Here is a 20,811-nt window from a genome sequence, read left to right as displayed (position 1 = left end):
ATGGAGGTGTTGTCAAATAATAACACATAAAAACTGTTAAAAAGCACTGAATTTATTTTCCAAACAAACACATATATTTGAGATCTGTTCGGAGAGTACCGATCCATTTCATAGAGCTAACTATTTGTTGATAATTCCGATGACTTCATGCTAGAGCTAAACAGCATTCTTTGTACAGCAAGACATTATGGCAGTTGAACCGTGACAAACTGTTACAAGTCTGTGACAATATGACACTGCTGTGACAATGTGTGACCATGTCTTGACATTGTTTACGCAGCACTTTTGTCAACAATGTTGTTTTATCTTGGTCGACAGCGTTGTAACCTTTTTATCGTGTGACAAATGTCTACAATGATGTATGGTGTCTAAAAAGTCTTCGCATTGCGATTGACGTTGTCCACGACTGCACTCCGTCACCGCCACCGCAATCCGAGCGATGTGATCATGCATATGAAGCACCCATACAATCACGTTCACCTACACTTCGACACAAAACAATACAGCTTCGCGAAATGGCATTGTGATACACTATATTTAAACATATGTCGGCAGAGATGCTTCCCCTTATAAGTGAACATAAAATGCTTAGCGATGAAGTAACATGGAGCAGACAAAACAAGTCAACTCTCTCTTCTTGTTGTAAAGGAGGTAAATATTTTGAAAATAGATTAAATGATGGAATTCCCATTACAAATCATGAAACAGACCGTCTTAATGGTAACGTCTCTGTATACAGACCGTCTTAATGGTAACGTCTCTGTATACAGGCCGTCTTAATGGTAACGTCTCTGTATACAGACCGTCCTAATGGTAACGTCTCTGTATACAGACCGTCTTAATGGTAACGTCTCTGTATACAGACCGTCTTAATGGTAACGTCTCTGTATACAGACCGTCTTAATAGTGACGCCTCTGTATACAGACCGTCTTAATAGTGACGCCTCTGTATACAGACCGTCTTAATAGTGACGCCTCATGGAACAGACCGTCTTTATGGTGACGTCTCTGTATACAGACCGTCTTAATAGTGACGCCTCATGGAACAGACCGTCTTAATGGTGACGCCTCGTGGAACAGACCGTCTTAATAGTGACGCCTCATGGAACAGACCGTCTTAATGGTGACGCCTCCTTCAACAGGGCGTCTCGGTAATGACGTCTCAAGAAACAAGCCGTTTCAGTGATGACGTCGCAATATACAGATCGTGTCATTGATGACGTCTCAAGAAACAAACAGTCTAATGGTGACGTCTCAGTATACAGATCGTCTCATTGGTGTCGTCTATGAAACAGACCGTCCCAGTGATGACGTCTCGTTGACGTCGCAATATGCAGGCCGTCTCAGCGGTGACGTTTCAAGAAACCTGCCATCTCAGCAGAGAAGTCTCGGGGCATGACCTACTACACTCTATGCCAATGAGCAATGAATGAAATATTCACAGAGATACAAACGATATAAATAATATTTACATAGATAAGAAATTTTGTCTATAGTAGGACGGCATTGCTTATTTACATAATGTACATTACTGTCGCATAGTGGCAAAACAATCATGATATCATTGTAACTGTACGTGATATCACTATAACAGAACTGTAATATCATTATAACCGTACATTATCTTGGTATAACTGTATGTGATATCAGCACGGATAGATGTTCCTTATGAATCTACTAAAGCAGGGCTTGTTTTCAGTTAGGTCTGTTAGAAATTATGAACACCAGAAAACGTTACACATGTGATGTTTCCAAATGAAATCAAGTTCTGCGCGGTTTGTCGCTGCTGCTTTGAATAGTTGGTTTTGCATTAATGTCTTGCATTGATGATAACTCTACAGTGATGGGCAGTCCGTTTGTCAAGAGCTGGAGGTTAACGTGGGTACCTTCAACACTTGCAGATTCATCAACTTCCAACTAGCGATATCAAACTGCAGTAGATCCTTACTCTGTTCGTTGTAATGTTTTTAATTCGTTATTTACTTCGTAATCTCAGATCATGCTCTGTGGTTGAATTAGTTGGTTTGATGAATCTCTTGGCTTTTGGGTGACGCGATCCGGAAACCAGATCTTGAACAGGCTTAATTAATACAGACTTTGTGAACAGTGAGTAGTATACCCCTTAAACAGGGTGGTACGTGGTTTTCCTACAAGTATTTCAATACACATATACAATGAAGTACAGTCTCTAGCAACCGTGGTTAAAACAATTCACCAACGTAATACTTCCAGATATAGTGATATGTGTAATTCCAAACACACACACAAACTGATAGACAGGACAGGCCACGAACCCCTGCAGCCGCCTCACTATTCCCGTTTCGTGACAACTGTGACAAACCACAAACAAGACCTAGTATAGTGTCGCAAAACGGATAAAACATGACACATTATCATAATATTTGTGATACTAAATATTGATATTGATAAAGATACTCATTATTTAAGGTCATACGTTTGTCGTTTTCAAATGTTTAATACATGAAATAAAGCACATAACATAAAATAATTATTCACATTGCGTATTCACACTCCTGAACCTCCATACTCTTACGTTTACTTTCTGAATACTAGTACCCTATCCTTGAAAAACGAAATGTCTCCGGTGTATCTACAGGTTAATGTATCGTCAACTGTCACGGTTTGTCCTGGCTGCAAGAGGATGATATTCTAGATCATCTGATCGACTGTCTACGTCTTAATTAAACAAAGCGCTGATTCTCCAGTTCGCTAAAACCGTTATAAATGACACGTTAATAACCATGACAACTGACAATGTGTGCAGGGTGCGGAGTCCGTGTGGTTGGAAATGGTGGTGGTCCAATGTCAGTCAAAATAGTAGTCATCTTTTATTCGGCGGCACAAACACAGGGCAAACGTCATCCCGAGGACCTGCAAGGTAAAGAATGAAGTAAGTCACATGGGAGTGAGTGAGTGTTGTTTTACGCCGCTTTTAGCAATATTCCAGCAATATCACGGCGGGGGACACCAGAAATGGGCTTCACACATTGTACCCATGTCGGGAATCGAACCCGGGTCTTCAGCGCGACGAGCGAACGCTTTAACCACTTAGCTACCCGACCGCCCCTCAAGACACATGGAGAAAAGGCAGTATATTTGTTTTATATGATGTTAAGGTGATTATCTCAACTTAAGTAATAATTCTCCTCGTTTGGCTGTTTATTGTCAGAAATATACTAGCGGTGACCTGTAAATAATCGAGTCTGGACCAGACAATCCAGTGATCGATATTGTGAGCAACGATTCACGCCGTCGGGGTACTATGACACACAATTAACCAAATCACCAAGCCTATTCTAACCCAGTATCCCAACGCTACTACATCTAGTGGTACAACTACCAGGTCACTTTCTCCTGAAGATCCGGGTTAGAATATGTCTTCAGCAACCCATGCTTGCCATAAAAGGCGATTATGCTTGTCGTGAGAGGCAACTAAAGGGATCGGGTGATCAAGCTCGCTGACTTGTTTGATGCATGTCATCGTATCCCATTTGCGACTGGGATCGATGCTCATGATATCAATCACTCAATTATTTACGAACCGTGCGGCGGTAAACAACAAACAAACCAGGCAACTACATGTACGCTGTGAAGAGTTGCGTCCCTTGGGCATGCCAGAAACCTATGATTGTGGGTTCGAATCCCGGTTAGCCCCGATTGTGTTTCTAGGTTTGTCAGCATCATACACGTGCTCGTGGGTTTCACCGAAGTGGTAAACGTCTGAGACCTTAATCACTTCGGGCTTTCCTCCCACATCAAGCTGAAACGCCGTGATATAACTGCAATACTGTTAAAAGCGGCATTAAACCCAACTCACTCACTCACTCACTCACTACATGTACGTATACTGAAAGAGCATGACATTAATACAACTAGCATTATCCTTACCATCATTGCAGCCACGCCCACCCCTACCCCACCAAGTATCCGTGCGTTGCTTGCGAGGAAAGCAAAAAACTTCGTGTAGCAACCCTGAAACAAAATTCACAAACGGCATCAACCAAGAAGATAATGACCAAATAACATTACAAGTTATTATTTTGACTTATCACATAAATCTACGGTGGTCGCATGGTGATCCATTTATAACAGACATTGTGTCGGGGAAGTAATTATCCGGCTTTGATTGCGTCCTACCTCTGTAAACATCTGGTCATTGAAGGTGATGTCAACCACCGGAGGCCCGACCGCTGGTGTCAGTTTGGGATAGTCCAATCCGGTACACTTTGTCAGGTTCTCGGACATCTGTGTTTTACAACAGCTGTCGGGGATGTACCTTCTGATACCTAAAACAGACAAACAACAGACATACATCAGACGAGACACGTCTCTCAGACATCTGTGTTTTACAAATGCTGTCAGGGTTTTACCTTCTGATACCTAAAACAGACAAACAACAGACATACATCAGACGACACACGTCTCTCAGACATCTGTGTTTTACAACAGCTGTCGGGGATGTACCTTCTGATACCTGTAACAGACAAACAACAGACATACATTAGACGACACACGTCTCTCAGACATCTGTGTTTTACAACAGCTGTCGGGGATGTACCGTCTGATACCTGTAACAGACAAACAACAGACATACATCAGACGACAACCGTCTCTCACACATCTGTGTTTTACAACAGCTGTCGGGGATGTACCGTCTGATACCTGTAACAGACAAACAACAGACATACATCAGACGACACACGTCTCTCAGACATCTGTGTTTTACAACAGCTGTCAATGTGCGCCGTTTGTCATCTTTAACATGCAAAATTGAAGAATGCAATTTTTTAATTATTTTGACAAAATACCTGTCCACTGAACCCGGCTAGGATCTGACCAGTGGCCGGCCCCTATTCCCACCATGGTCAGTAGTTGCCACTACGTACACCCTCCCGCACCTCACACAGTATCTACCGACTGTATGTCCCAGGTGTACGCTATATCATAAGTAATACACGAGTCAGGTAGATTATGCCCCGGCGTTGCCAGGCTACCTGTCACATTTTCTCTTTACAATAATACATTTTCGGCCTAACGAGACCCTAAATTAGATCCCCACCTCGCTCGTGCAATGCTATCTTGACCGTCTCACTCCAGGGTGAACGACAAGATATCCCACTTAGCTTCGCCCAAAGTCTGGCGTGATTTGTGGAGCCGAAGCAGCAAATGTCAGTATTGATAACGCAAGTATTACGGACGTAACAGATAGCGAGAGGCGAATGTTCATCTGAAGGAGATAGCCGCTAGAATTATTGAAACCATTACAGTTATACGGTTGGAATGGAGAGGCTGTATGACAAGCATACAGTCCTGACTATAGGTGTGTTCAGACCTGGAACAATCATACCATTGGATGATAGTGTGAGTAGCAGTCTAGTGAGTGAGTGAGTTGGGTTTAACACAGCTTTTAACAGTAATACAGTGATATCACGGCGTGTCAGCTTAATGTGGGAGGAAAGCCCGAATTGATGCAGGTCTCAGACGTTTACCATTTCGGTGAAACCCATGAGCGCGGGTATGGTGCTGACAAACCTAGAAACATAATCGGGGCGAACCGGGATTCGAACCCACAATCATAGGTTTCTGGCGTGCCCAAGGGACGCAACTCTGCACAGCGAATCTCGGCGCCTTAGACGACTTGGCCACCCGTGCCCCCGAGTAGCAGTTTTATTAGTGAGTGAGTATGGTTTAACGCCGCTTTTAGCAATATTCCAGCAATATCACGGCGGGGGACACCAGAAATGGGCTTCACACATTGTACCCATGTCGGGAATCGAACCCGGGTGTTTGGCGTGACGAGCGAACGCTTTAACCACTAGGCTACCCGACCGCCCCAGCAGTTTTATTAAGCGGGGTACGCAGACCAACCAAAGCTGGTATCCGCTGCGGATGTCACCCTCTCCCTCAACTCGTTGTTAGGTTAAGCCGACCATAGTAACAGGAGTGGGGCACGGGTGGCTCAGTCGTCTAAGGCGATGCGATTCGCTGTGCAGAGTTGCGTCCCTTGGACACGCCAGAAACCTCAGATTGTGGGTTCGAATTCCGGTTAGCCCCGATTATGTTTCTAGGTTTGTCAGTACCATACCCGTGCTCGTGGGTTTCACCGAAGTGGTAAACGGCTTAGACCTGCATTACTTCGGGCTTTCCTCCCGAATTAAGCTGACACGTCGTGATATAACTGGTTAAACCCAACTCACTCACTCACTACTTAGAGGAAACGCGCAGACACAAAGGGCCGTTCTGTCTCTTAACACACACGTAGGGACACGTATTAGTCTTATAGTTTGTTTGTCTGTTTGTTGTTTAACGCCGCACTCAGCAATACTCCAGCTATATGACGTCTCCCTGTAAATAATCGAGTCTGGACCAGACAATCCAGTGATTGACATCATGAGCTCATGATACACACAAGCAACACACATTAAACTGAGGACCTAGTCTGTCTCATGTACACACAGGCTACACACACTATACTGAGGACCTAGTCTGTCTCATTATACACACAGGCAACACACTATATACTGAGGACCTAGTCTGTCTCATGTACAAACAGGCAACACACACTATACTGAGGACCTAGTCTGTCTCATGATACACACAGGCAACACACATTATACTGAGGGTCTGGTCTGTCTCATGATACACACAGGCAGCACACACTATACTGAGGACCTAGTATGTCCCATGATACACACAGGCAACACACACTATACTGAGGACCTAGTATGTCCCATGATACACACAGGCAGCACACATTACACTGAGGACCTAGTCTGTCTCATGATACACACAGGCAGCACACACTATACTGAGGACCTAGTATGTCCCATGATACACACAGGCAACACACACTATACTGAGGACCTAGTATGTCCCATGATACACACAGGCAGCACACATTACACTGAGGACCTAGTCTGTCTCATGATACACACAGGCAGCACACATTACACTGAGGACCTAGTCTGTCTCATGATACACACAGGCAGCACACATTATACTGAGGACCTAGTCTGTCTCATGATACATACAGGCAGCACACATTACACTGAGGACCTAGTCTGTCTCATGATACACACAGGCAGCACACATTACACTGAGGACCTAGTCTGTCTCATGATACACACAGGCAGCACACATTACACTGAGGACCTAGTCTGTCTCATGATACACACAGGCAGCACACATTACACTGAGGACCTAATCTGTCTCATGATACACACAGGCAGCACACATTACACTGAGGAACTAGACTGTCTCATGATACACACAGGCAGCACACATTACACTGAGGAACTAGACTGTCTCATGATACACACAGGCAGCACACATTACACTGAGGACCTAGTCTGTCTCATGATACACACAGGCAGCACACATTATACTGAGGACCTAGTCTGTCTCATGATACATACAGGCAGCACACATTACACTGAGGACCTAATCTGTTGCATTATGCACACATATACATTTCCAGCTTAATGACGCTGCCACCATTGTGTAAGTATCTGACCATGTTACCTGTCTGGTTCTTGTACCACAGGGTGTTCTCCTTGTAGTACGCCCAAGATGTCGTCGAGTTGATGCCACCATCCACTCCACAGCAACCGAACTGAGAAGAAACAAATACAAAATTACGCGTCAGTATTGTTCCTCTTCCTTAGGGATGATTACATATGCCTATCAAGGTACGACAAAGTGTTAAGATTTACGTCCCTTTGCCGTGTCAGGATCCCTATCTCGTTCTTGTGGCAAACGTCTTCGAACCCCGTCACCTTGAGATTTTCTGTTACAGTTGGTGATTTCAACTTCAGGCTTTAACCTAACTCACTATTTAATTATGATGCCAATGGAATCGACAAAGCCCTTTCCATATTTATGAGAAATTTGCGATTCTGACTACATCATGAGAATGTGTTTATGAATCCCTATCAAATAGTGATGGTACAAGGTATTCATGAAAAGGTGCGCGTACCCTGCACCACCGATAGAACAAACACATGCAAAGGCAAGTCAATTGTTCACCTGATCAAAACCTTAATTATGGTACAAGGGAATTGGTCACTGATGTGTCAAATTTGGAAATGTCCTCCATATATCTACAATAACAAATTTTGAAAGCTTTAATGAGGCCTTGAATGTTCTGACCTTGGTAATTATAAAACAACTTCTGAGCAAGAGTTTATGACGCTCTTTGAAATCTAGGTAGAAAGAGCTTGCTCGATTGTACCTCAAAATTGGCGAAATGGAAACACTAGGGGCTGGAGCTGCATGAATACTGCTCGACATAAAGGGAATGTTGATTATCGAAAAGTTGTAGTCATCCCTCAGGGAGACCAGACCGGGATGATGTGTAGTTTTACTTGGTACTGACCCTTGAAGATGCAATCCATCCTTGTCAATCCATGCTTGCCGAAAAATGGGACTATGCTTGTCGTACGAGGCGACTAACGGGAAGGGGTGGTCACGTTCACTGATTTGGTTGATGCTTGTCATCGTATTCCAATTGCGTGGACCGACGCTCATGATATCAATCACTGGAAGTCTGGTCCAGAGTTACTAATTTACATACCGCCGTCATATTGCCGGACTATTGTTAAGGGCAGCGTTAAAAAACAAACAAACAAAAAAACTTGGTACCGGAGCAGTCCAGTCCCTGCCTTCTGGGTATGGTAATACATTGTATCAGCTATCTCACCGCAGAGCAGAGGAAATTACGGTAGGCAAAACTGGGCGTCTGTAACCTGGGCCTCCGTGGGTTAGAGTTGGGCGGCATTGTCACTTCTGATCGTCTTGTCTAGTTTGACGTTCCCACTATGTAAGTTTTAGGGCATATTACCATTGAGAACACTACAAATCGGCTTCAATTGTCATTAGGATAAGCTAGCATGGGGCTTGATCATCAGGCTTTGGTTGTAGGACATTACATCCAAACGGTGGTGTTTGTTGTTCGCCAGTGCAGTACCTGGTTCAGGTTCGAATCTGCCACGGTGATATTGGTAAAATATTGCCGACTGCCGCTCAGTCATTTCTGCACGACGAACAATTAAACGCCCCAAACACACGTCTGTGACCCCCCCCCCCCCCCCCCCCCCCCTCCCCCCCACAACAGTCCGACCTAACCCAGTCGGGATTTTTTATTCACATGCTTCAAGCAGCGTGCACTCGCTTCAGAAATACACTTACAGAATTTATGGCAATCGTTGACTTCTCTGCAGCATGTTTGAGATTCTTCATCTCATTCCAATGCTACAGATGTAATGCGAACAATGTCTCCATCATTAAGTCTTCCAATGTAACCTGACTGTCGCTGTAGGTTAGAGTGGGCCAATCAGAGCGACACTCACACCGAACCTAGCCTACAGAGAGTTTCATCATGTCATAGAGGTAATCATCCCTGTTGTGTCCCTTGACGTTGAGAATACAATGAATTCTAATGCGAATAGCGCACTGGCTTGGTATGTTTGCTCATACGTGATTCAAGATGATAGAACATCATTTTAAGCCAGGCGCATTTTGTTTTAACGGATGAGACTTTGAAATATAAATAGGATATTTTTGTGTAAGAATCTGCCTTTAAATCAACCCTTGAAATAACTTTCTTTCGCCTCTTGCATCTTGTCACGTTAACCTGAACATTCGTGAAACATGTAGAAGGTTTGTCTGGTTGGAGTGGAAATATAATATTTTGGAAGCTGCATGTTTAAGTTCATGTTATTTTGCAAGCATAAAGTACGAGTCAGATGTCGGTTCCAGCTTTGTACTGGATAATATTCACCTTCCTAATTCAATGAAACTGTCGACCAATCTGCCACCCACTTTCCCTGAGCGCTTGCTCATGTGATATTTAACAGAACGTCGAGTGTAAGGACAGTCCTTCAAAATTGTCATGTAATTTTCAGGATAAATAGTTTATACGGCGTCCTGGCCCTAACAACGTCCCGTTCTCTTTGGTCACCGTGACCTGTGCTTCATACACAAACGACCTTGTCAAGGCCAGGCTAAATATTCCTGAAAACTCACAATTTTTTGCATAAAATCCCACGCATTTGTAACTGGATCTTTTCCTGCCATGCCGTAACTTGAGTTCAGTGACCGATACAGCTCGTTTATCGTATGCTCGCCAATCTGGAAATAATAATAATAACGATCATAAGTATAATCATAATGGGAGGGCGTGGTTTGATTAACGTTGGGGCTCTTCGTGATAGAATTGTTTTGTGCTCTTTTGTACACATTTATTTGTCTGATGATCCTCTTGTGAAGCATGTCAAGACTCATGATGAAAACAAGGCAACGAGCCAAGGATGTGGGACATAATCTCAATGTCAATGTTGTTTTAGTTGATGGTTCTGTACTGCTGGACCGTGCGGAAATGAGTGTCGACCAAGCGAAGAGCCATATCAAATCGGCCCAGACTCAGTTTTTCAAGGAGAGGCTATCTGAACGACCACTGCATCGAGTTTATGTGCAGTGCGTTGAGAAAATCAGCAACCCTGCGGAGTCCTTCGCTTGGATGAAGGCGGCTGGCATGAAAAGTGCTGCTCAGGACCAGTCACTTCCTATTCGAGACCGCCAGTGTGTGATTTTGCAAAATGTAAATATGAAATGTAGATTGTGCAATGAATTACGTGAGACTGCCCAACACATTGTCAGTGGGTGCCCCGCGTTAGCATATACACAGTATCCTAAGCGACGATCATTTTATTACCGTCTTCGCAATGCTTGTGGTTTTGACACAGAGGTCCATCCATGGTACGACCCGGAATAGGGCGTCATGGAAAATGTAAATACAAAATTCTTTGGAATAGGTCAGTTTACAGCCTCAGACGTATCCGGGCCTACAAACCTGATCTTGTCCTTTTTGATAAATCCAATTATAACACGTATAACATTTAATTTTCTGTCCCTTTTGACACTATTTTGATTGACAAGATTCAAGAAAAATATGGCAAATATGTGGACCTCCCTTTCGAAATTTCCCGCTTACATCCCAAGTACCAAGTTGTCCTACCCCCTATTATTCTCGGTGTCTTAGGCTTGGTACCTCCCAATCTGTTGACTGACATTGGGAGAGTACCCGGGGTTGCTACCAGGAATACAGCCCTTCTGACAATCTGGGTAATGCAGAAGGCTGCAGTGTTGGGGAGTTTTCACATTCTCCGAAAGGTTCTGGGTGGGTTTGGCTAGGCAGCGCTTCCTGGGAGAAGTCCCATTCGCTGTCTGGGCTGCGTGTAGAGGGGGCAAGGGCCCTGAGCTGATGATGATGAGCCTAACAAGCCTGACTGTGCCAGGATCACCCAAACTCTCTTTGATGCATTTTTTTTATTTTAATATGTCAATAATTATAATAACAATAACAAAAACAATAATCATAATAATATTGGTTCAATGAAGCCTGGGGCTAGATAGGTGCAACCACATGGCACCTACCTGGTTTGAAATGTTGTAAATTTGTGCAGAAAAACGCAAATTTCATTTGTTTCAAAGATAAGATGTTTAAGATATGTGATTTTTTTTAAAAAGACAAAAAGTTATAAATAAAAATATATTCTAAACATTAGAACCATGTGGAGGTATTCTATGAGTGTTCACTGAGCGCCAGCACATTTCATGTTTTGGATATGATATCGCTAACGTAAGATATTGAAAAATCAAGCATGTGATAAACTGGACTGCGTGGTCTAATTTCTTTTCTTCCTCAGTTTAACGTATTATACGTATCGCACGACTGATTTAATCTAACTTGCTTGATTTACTTTTGACTAGTTCAAATAACTACAAAGCGACACCAGCAAGTCAAAGACGTATACAGATATGACAACAGCTACAAACCAGGTCTCATATGGCTAGCTTTGTCCTACACATGTCTAGACGGTTTAATTAGTACCGTGTGTGAAATGTGTATAGCTGGATCGTAATAAAGTTAGGGTGTCTGCTTGCTGCTTGGTAAATTAGAATATGAAACCTTACAGACGAGGAAGGGTTTGCTGTCATGATGATGATGTCCTACCTGGCCTCTGTATGCATAGACGAGGACGCCGCCCACGACAAGCCCGAAGAACATCACAAGCAGTAAGGCGAAGAACTGCAACAGACACCAGTACTTAGCTAGAGCATCATGGGGTGCATATACATACATACATACATACATGAAGGTATTAATTGCATGTCTATGCAAGGTTAAATACACGTTTCAAAGGTAAATCCCGAATTCTACATAAGGTTATTCACACGTGTCAACAGGAGAAAACGAGTATGTGTATGACTACATAAGGGTACTTACTCGTTTCAACCAGAGTTGTATGTATGTCTACATGAGTTTATTTACACGTGTCAACCAGAGCTATATAAGTTCTGCACCAGGCGTAAATGTCTCCACAATAGTTCATGGTACAGTGGAATGCTTAGAGGTACCTGTAAGCTTTATGTTACAGTTAAAGACCCAGAGGTGTCCAATGTCTACTTCAGGTTACAGTTAAAGACTCGGGGGTGTCCGATGTCTACTTCAGGTTACAGTTAAAGACTCGGGGGTGTCCGATGTCTACTTCAGGTTACAGTTAAAGTCTCAGAGGTGCCCAATGTCTAGTTCAGGTTACAGTTAAAGACTCGGGAGTCTCCAATGTCTACTTCAGGTTACAGTTAAAGACTCGGGGGTGTCCAATGTCTACTTCAGGTTACAGTCAAAGCATCGGGGTGTCCGATGTCTACTTTGTGTTACAGTTAAAGACTCAGAGGTGTCCGATGTCTACTTTGTGTTACAGTTGAAAACCAGAGGTGTCCGATGTCTACTTTATGTTACAGTTGAAGACACAGAGGTGTCCGATGTCTACTTTATGTTACAGTTGAAGACTCAGAGGTGTCCAATATCTACTTTGTGTTACAGTTAAAGACACAGAGGTGTCCGATGTCTATTTTATGTTACAGTTGAAGACACAGAGGTGTCCGATGTCTATTTTATGTTACAGTTGAAGACACAGAGGTGTCCGATGTCTACTTTATGTTACAGTTGAAGACTCAGAGGTGTCCAATATCTACTTTGTGTTACAGTTAAAGACACAGAGGTGTCCGATGTCTATTTTATGTTACAGTTGAAGACACAGAGGTGTCCGATGTCTATTTTATGTTACAGTTGAAGACACAGAGGTGTCCGATGTCTATTTTATGTTACAGTTGAAGACACAGAGGTGTCCGATGTCTATTTTATGTTACAGTTGAAGACACAGAGGTGTCCGATGTCTATTTTATGTTACAGTTGAAGACACAGAGGTGTCCGATGTCTATTTTATGTTACAGTTGAAGACACAGAGGTGTCCGATGTCTATTTTATGTTACAGTTGAAGACACAGAGGTGTCCGATGTCTATTTTATGTTACAGTTGAAGACACAGAGGTGTCCGATGTCTATTTTATGTTACAGTTGAAGACACAGAGGTGTCCGATGTCTATTTTATGTTACAGTTGAAGACACAGAGGTGTCCGATGACTGTTTATGTTACATGCGATGATAGGAAGCTGGTAGATGTATTACCGTAACCAGCATGCATCGGACTTCCTTGATGGCGCCGCAGCATCCGAGGAATGAGAGAACGATGACCACGCCCCCAGTTACCATGAGAGCCAATGACAGTATGGAGTAGAGATTGCTGCCCAAGATGGCCGACACCTTCGTGATCCCCGTCTGGCTGGTGCGGGTGTAGATGCCCAGCCCTAACAACCCACATCCTGCGACCTGGAACATCGAATATGACGTTCAAACAAGCACACATGTTATAATGAAGTCGGATAAAATACATTGTCCACTTCAAGTTTCACTGACAGTTCATTTTGAAATAATTAATGCCATGTTTTATGTGGATGGAGAATACAAAAATGATTTTCAACATATTCCTTGGAAATGCCCAGATCTGACTGAAGCGTGTGCTGTTATGCCAATATCATACGCATCGAAAAAACCCTTGAGCATTCTTCAATTACCGTTAAGTGTAGAAATGTCTATCTAATGCACTGGCTGTAGACACATCGATTAACTTTGAAAAGTAATACATTGAACTAGACAAGAGGTCATAACACAGAAAGGTCAAGATTGGAGATGCGGTGGGAAGTTTCCGATAACATGAAATATTGTCCCTGACCAATTAATAGTTGGTTTTGTTTGGGTTTTATTTGGGTTTTTTTTTTTTTTTTTTGGGGGGGGGGGGGGGGGGGGGGGGCTCACAGAAAATTTATCTAATATTTATTTTGTGCGGTGTTTTCTTCAGATACACTTAAAATTAGTCAATACGTCATGTATGGTTGCAAGCCACGGGTCAAAGCAGTGCCATTTACACCAGCACAATGTGATCGTGGAACATGAGGATGTTACAGGCATTGATCGCGAGTCACTCCGCCATACTGATGAAGGACTCGCTTGCCCCCTGTGTCCTGAATTCAGTTAGATTAACGGTGTAGCTATCTCAGAAAAATAGCTATACATTGATCCAAAGTTTGTCGATTTCCGGACCACGATAATGAAACACTTAATCGTGAGTTGAGAGCTGCATGGACCTTCAACGGGACTTGTTATCGCGGAGATAAAGCGGGGAATTGTTTAAGATGTTAGCCTTAGAAACAGGCTCGAGACTCGTTGAAGGATGAGACTTTCAAATAAAATCGGAGCTTTGATGTGAATCTCCCTTCAAGCAAAAGGATGGCACCCCATTAAACTGTTTGCGTTGTAAAACATAATCATGTAGGAGTGAAGCGTCGTAACTCTCCATGACATCAGCATCTGTTTGAAATGAAACCACACAGCCTTTGATTTATCACTCGTAATAAGTCGAAACACGACTGGGATTGTCAGACACTGGACTTTGAAATTTGATGAGTGTTATAAAAGGGAAACGGGAACGTCATACATTGGGGACATAACACCAAAAGAGAAAGCGTTGTTCATGGAACACCTGGTGTCTGCACTTCCTCTGTGCTGTGTCCTGTGTCCTGTGTTCTGATTCGCATATCGTGTGTGGCATTTGATTTCCGTGGCTGATATCTTCCCGGCACCTACTTTCAACTCTATGAAATCATATTACAGTGAACTACGGTTATAACGAACACGCTTATAACGAACTAACGGATATAACGAACTAACTTTTTAGTCCCGACTATTTGCTGTAGCTATACTGTATATATGCTTATAACGAATTACGGTTATAACGAACTAAAATTAGTAGTCCCTTTAAGTTCGTTATAACCGTAGTTTACTGTAGTATAGATTTTCGACACTGTTGGAATGCACCCCCTTCCAGTGTAAGAGCCAGCTGAAATAAGGTCGCGATAAGCTATATGAAATCACCATGAGTATGGTGAGATAGATTTATGTGATTATAAGTCCTACTACAATGTTACTAACCAGAAGAGAAAGGTCAGTCAGTTATTTCGAATGTGAACGACACCGATAACATATTTCCGTTACATCCGGGGCTTGTTGGTTGGTTGGTTGTTTAACGCCACACTCAGCAATATTCCAGCTATACGACGGCGGTCTGTAAATAATCATCGAGTCTGGACCAGACAACCCAGTGATTGATGTCATGAGCATCGATCAACGCAATTGAGATCGATGACATGCATCAACCAAGTCAGCCATCCTGACCCCCCGATCCCGTTAGTCGCCTCTTACAACAAGCACAGTCGCCATTTACGGCAAGCATGAGTTGATGAGGACCTATTCTAACCCGGATCTTCACGGGTCGGGGGCTTGTAATCTGGTTCTGGAATAACGGTAAGAAGACGGCGGCTGGTGGCCCAGATGTTAAAGGGTGTGACAAGAACCCTGGAGACATTCCCCAAAAGTTCAAAAGTGCGAAGCCCACTGACACTGTCGAGACAAAACAACGAATGAGGTTCGTTATGTCCGATCTTCGGTACATTATTTGTGTTTGTTTAACGCAGTAAACCGACACAATCCAACGACGACGTTCCGTTGTCCGTGTTGTCACAGACCCGCAATTTACACTGGACGAAGCACAGGAATATCTATTGTGACCGTTGGAAGGTGTAACGAGGACAACGAATCAAGTCGTCCTCAACAATCCTCTGATACCCAGCATCAGTAATGACATGATTACAGACTTTATGTCGGTGATGGAGACGCTATCGCGGACGCTGTCGTGGATGTTGTCCTACTTGGGGAATCAAACAGTGGTATTGACACGTTCCCGGGATAATTGCAGTTAGAAACACCAAGTCTTATAACTCTTGTGTCAGTGTGGGAGTGAGTGGAGGGGTCACCAGTAGCACTCCATGTCAATAGTGATTAGTCCAGATACTCGCAATTAAATCTTAAGGTGGAGTGAGTGAGTGAGTTGGTGTTAACAGTAATACAACGGCCATTAATCATAGATTTCTGGAACACCCCGAGGATGCAAATCGACACAAACGTGCCTCAATTCAGGTTCATCTGAACGGAGAAGCTGAAGTGATATTTAAGAGAGACATTAAGAGATCCAATGCCACATTTATAGTTCTCCGTGAGGCGCGTGTTGAGAAACAGCCGTCATGGCTGATAGTGTTAATGGCGCGATCGAGGGGGGTGAATTAAGCCGAGTAGGCATGTCGAGCTCATTATGATGCCATTACGACCCAGACAAAAGCTATAATTTGCACCGACAGAGTCAAATACATGAGAAAACCACCTGGATGAATAGACGGGAAGAATTAAAGATTTTGTTTTGTTTGTTTGTTGTTTAACGCCGCACTCAGTAATGTTCCAGCTGTATGACCTCTCTCGGTAAATAATCAAGTCTGGACCAGACAATCAAGAGATGGACATCATGAGCATCGATCCACTCAATTGGGATCGATGACATGCATCAACCAAGTCATCGAGCCTGACCACCCGATCCCGTAAGTCGCCTCTTACGACAAGCACAGTTGCCTTTTACGGAAAGTATGTTGGGTTTAATGCCGCTTTGAACAGTATTCCAGTAATATCACGGCGTGTCAGCTTGATATGGGAGGAAAGTTATGCAGGTCTCAGACTTTTACCACTTTGGTGAAACCCACGAGCACGGGTATGGCCAAACATAATCGGGGCGAACCGGGATTTTCGAAACATCATAGGTTTCTAGCGTGACTAAGGCGGCGCCTTACACGATAGGCCCGTGCCCCTACCCACCCCACAAGCATAAACCATGACTCACCAGGATGATGGCGTTGAACAGGAACATGGAGTATTTGAGGAAGTTACCACATCCATTGAGGCCCATCTTGGATGACTAAAACACAGAAAAGATATGGTGAGTGAGTAGGATTTTACGCAAAATCACGGCGGTTGGCGTACAAATCGCCTTCACGCATTTGGGGAATCGAACCTACGGCGTGACGATGGAATGCTTTAAACACTGCTCCACCGCCCAGAAAAACAAGACGAATCTTCAAATCCCGTGAGACACGAGCTAAATATCCCGTGACTTAAGAGAATATTATTCTAACCCTGTCATGTGAGGGTAATGCATACTTGACTGGGCGTGGAAACAATAAAATTCTTCGTGAAATGAGAAGAAAACGTACATTTTCACTTGCAATAAGGAATACCCTGTCTGTCTGATATAATAATGTGAGTGAGTGAGTGAGTTGGGTTTAACGCCGCTTTTAACATTATTCCAGTTATATCACGGCATGTGGGAGGATAGCCCGAAGTGATGCAGGTTTCAGATGTTTACCACTTCGGCGAAACCAACGGGCACGGGTATGGTGCTGACAAACCTAGAAACATAATCGGGGCAAACCGGGATTCGAACCCACAATCATAGGTTTCTGGCGTGCCCAAGGGACGCAACTCTGCTCAGCGAATTGCGGCGCCTTAGACGACTGGGCCACCCGTGCCCCCTCCTATGTTGCGTAATGCTCGATTACCCAGTGTATATTACATCTGTATTCTATTCGATGTACGACGAACCCCTTCGACAACATATCTTTGTTCCGGAAGTGACGTCCCCACTTCCATCGAGGTAATATCTAAGTACCCACAACATTTCTCTCTCATGATAGTAATTTGGTATGACGAGAATTTTTAGCGTCGTGCTTTCGAAACAAAGCGAAAATAAGGCAATGGTATCGAATTGGTCCAGGTACGTATTTATCACATAAAGGTATAACACACTGGATAATCGAGGGTGGCGTGACGTATGAACAATACATGCTGAATACAGAAAACACGTGGATTGTGTATCGGAACAACAACTAAATATCCATGCTAGGCAAAAGCTATACCTCCAACGTGCGATTCGAGAATACTATCAGAACCTGAGAACAATGAAATCTCCGAGTAACCTGAGAACAATGAAAACTCCAAGTAATCTGAGAACAATGAAATATCCGTGTAACCTGAGAACAATGAAACCTCCGTGTAACCGGAGAACAATGAAATCTCTGTGTAACCTGAGAACAATTAAATCTCCGTGTAACCTGAGAACAATGAAATCGCTGTGTAACCTGAGAACAATGAATACTCCGTGTAACCTGAGAACAAAGAAATCTCCGTGTAACCTGAGAACAATGAAAACTCCGTGTAATCTGAGAACAATGAAATATCCGTGTAACCTGAGAACAATGAAACCTCCGTGTAACCTGAGAACAATGAAATCTTTGTGTAACCTGAGAACAATTAAATCTCCGTGTAACCTGAAAACAATGAAATCTCTGTGTAACCTGAGAACAATGAATACTCCGTGTAACCTGAGAACAATGAAATCTCCGTGTAACCTGAGAACAATGAAAACTCCAAGTAATCTGAGAACAATGAAATCTCCGTGTAACCTGAGAACAATGAAATCTCCGTGTAACCTGAGAATAATGAAAACTCCGTGTAATCTGAGAACAATGAAATCTCCGTGTAACCTGAGAACAATGAAATCTCTGCGTAACCTGAGTACAATGAAATCTCTGTGTAACCTGAGAACAATGAATACTCTGTGTAACCTGAGAACAATGAAATCTCCGTGTAACCTGAGAACAATGAAAACTCTGTGTAATCTGAGAACAGTGAAATCTCCGTGTAACCTGAGAACAATGAAATCTCTGCGTAACCTGATAACAATGAAATCTCTGTGTAACCTGAGAACAATGAATACTCCGTGTAACCTGAGAACAATGAAATCTCCGTGTAACCTGAGAACAATAAATACTCCGTGTAAACTGAGAACAATGAATACTCCGTGTAACCTGAGAACAATGAAATCTCCGTGTAACCAGAGAACAATGAAAACTCCGTGTAATCTGGGTACAATGAAATCTCCGAGTAACCTGAGTACAATGCAATCTCCGTGTAACCTGAGAACAATGCAATATCCGTGTAACCTGTGAACAATGAAATCTCCGTGTAACCTGAGAACAATAAATACTCCGTGTAACCTGAGAACAATGCAATATCCGTGTAACCTGAGAATAATGAAATCTCTTTGTAACCTGAGAACAATGCAATCTCCGTGTAACCTGATCACAATGCAATCTCCGTGTAACCTGTGAATATTGCAATATCCGTGTAACCTGAGAACAATGAAACCTCCGTGTTACCTGAGAACAATGAAATCTCTGTGTAACCTGAGAACAATGAAATCTCCGTGTAACCTGGGAACAATGAAATCTCCGTGTAACCTGAGAACAATGAGTACTCCGTGTAACCTGAGAACACTGAAATCTCCGAGTAACCAGTGAACGATGAAATCTCCGTGTAACCTGAGAACAATGCAATATCCGTGTAACCTCAGAACAATGAAAACTCCGTGTAACCAGTGAACGATGAAATCTCCGTGTAACCTGAGAACAATGCAATCTCCGTGTAACCTGAGAACAATGAAATCTCCTTGTGACGTAATGTAAATGAATACCCCGTGTGATTTGAGGAAAATGAAAAAATACAGTGTCACGTGAGAACAGTGAAAAGTCCTAGTAATGTCAAGACAACGATAATCCCGTGTAATGTGAGATAAAGGAAATCCCCATGTCTTCTTACATGAATGAAATCTCCGTGTAACATGAGATCAAAGAATACCCAGTGTGACGTGTGAACAAGGAATGCCGTGTGTAATTCGAAAATAATGAAGTCTCCCTGTAACGTGAGAACGAAGAATTCCGCGTGTAACGTAAGAAAAACTGATATACCGTGAAAAAGACCCATCCTAACCGTGATCAATACATTTTATAATTCGTAAAATTAGAGGGGAGTGGAGGGGTTAAAGATGCCACATGTTAAAATCATATGTGTTTTGAAGAATAGTAAAGACCTTATCAGACTGGAAACTTTAAGGTTGGGGAAGGTTGTTTTGTGAAAAAGAAAAATCATATTTTTCAGTATTTCCCACCAAACGACGGCTGAAAATGTTTTTTGTTTACGGAAAGAATTTGCCAAAACTTTAAAATGGCCAAACCATTCGCATTGATTGAACTACCCGACATCATATAGAAGCCAATTGTAATCATGTTCAATATACGTGTAATGTCTGTTAAAACTAAAGTTTAATCCCTTGCATATTCCACCATGAACAAACACTTCACCCTAAAGAAATAAGCGATACCGTCTTCGTGGAATGACCTCATGTTGGCAACAATTTGGAACATTTACATTTCAAAATGTTACGTGTTTTCTGAGACACAGCTCCCATTTTTGGCAGTGACAAGGTGACCTTGTGAACTATTGATTGCGCATTGACTGTCAACAACCCCTGCCCTTGCAGTGTGCTCATCAGAGGTCAGGACGATCTGAGAGTTGACTTAAGCATGCACATCGTTAGATGTCAATCCACGGGCA

At 43.0% G+C, this 20,811-nt stretch overlaps 1 protein-coding gene across 8 annotated transcripts in view; it reads right to left on the bottom strand.

Annotated features, from left to right (window-relative positions):
* Positions 1 to 36: 36 nt before the first annotated feature.
* Positions 37 to 20,811, bottom strand: part of LOC124117381 (CD151 antigen-like) — a 79,580-nt gene continuing 58,805 nt past the window's right edge. For 7 of the 8 annotated variants that reach the window (XM_046479217.2, XM_046479215.2, XM_046479216.2 and 4 more), the window contains 8 exons: positions 17,204 to 17,278; positions 13,552 to 13,752; positions 12,035 to 12,109; positions 10,045 to 10,149; positions 7,543 to 7,633; positions 4,159 to 4,307; positions 3,910 to 3,993; positions 37 to 2,892 (listed from right to left, as the gene is read on the bottom strand). In XM_046479217.2, coding sequence (XP_046335173.1) covers positions 2,827 to 2,892; positions 3,910 to 3,993; positions 4,159 to 4,307; positions 7,543 to 7,633; positions 10,045 to 10,149; positions 12,035 to 12,109; positions 13,552 to 13,752; positions 17,204 to 17,278 — 846 coding nt within the window. In that variant the 3' untranslated portion in view covers positions 37 to 2,826. Of the gene's footprint in view, positions 2,893 to 3,909; positions 3,994 to 4,158; positions 4,308 to 4,364; positions 4,496 to 7,542; positions 7,634 to 10,044; positions 10,150 to 12,034; positions 12,110 to 13,551; positions 13,753 to 17,203; positions 17,279 to 20,811 lie in introns of those variants that run through there. The other variant, XM_048401380.1, reaches the window with a different exon arrangement.

The sequence above is a fragment of the Haliotis rufescens genome, unplaced genomic scaffold, assembly GCF_023055435.1.
Source record: "Haliotis rufescens isolate VD_foot unplaced genomic scaffold, xgHalRufe1.0.p SCAF_22, whole genome shotgun sequence".
Taxonomy (NCBI): Eukaryota; Metazoa; Mollusca; class Gastropoda; order Lepetellida; family Haliotidae; genus Haliotis; species Haliotis rufescens.
The sequence above is the reverse complement of the archived record's forward strand: the minus strand, read 5'-3'. Positions and strand labels throughout refer to the sequence as shown.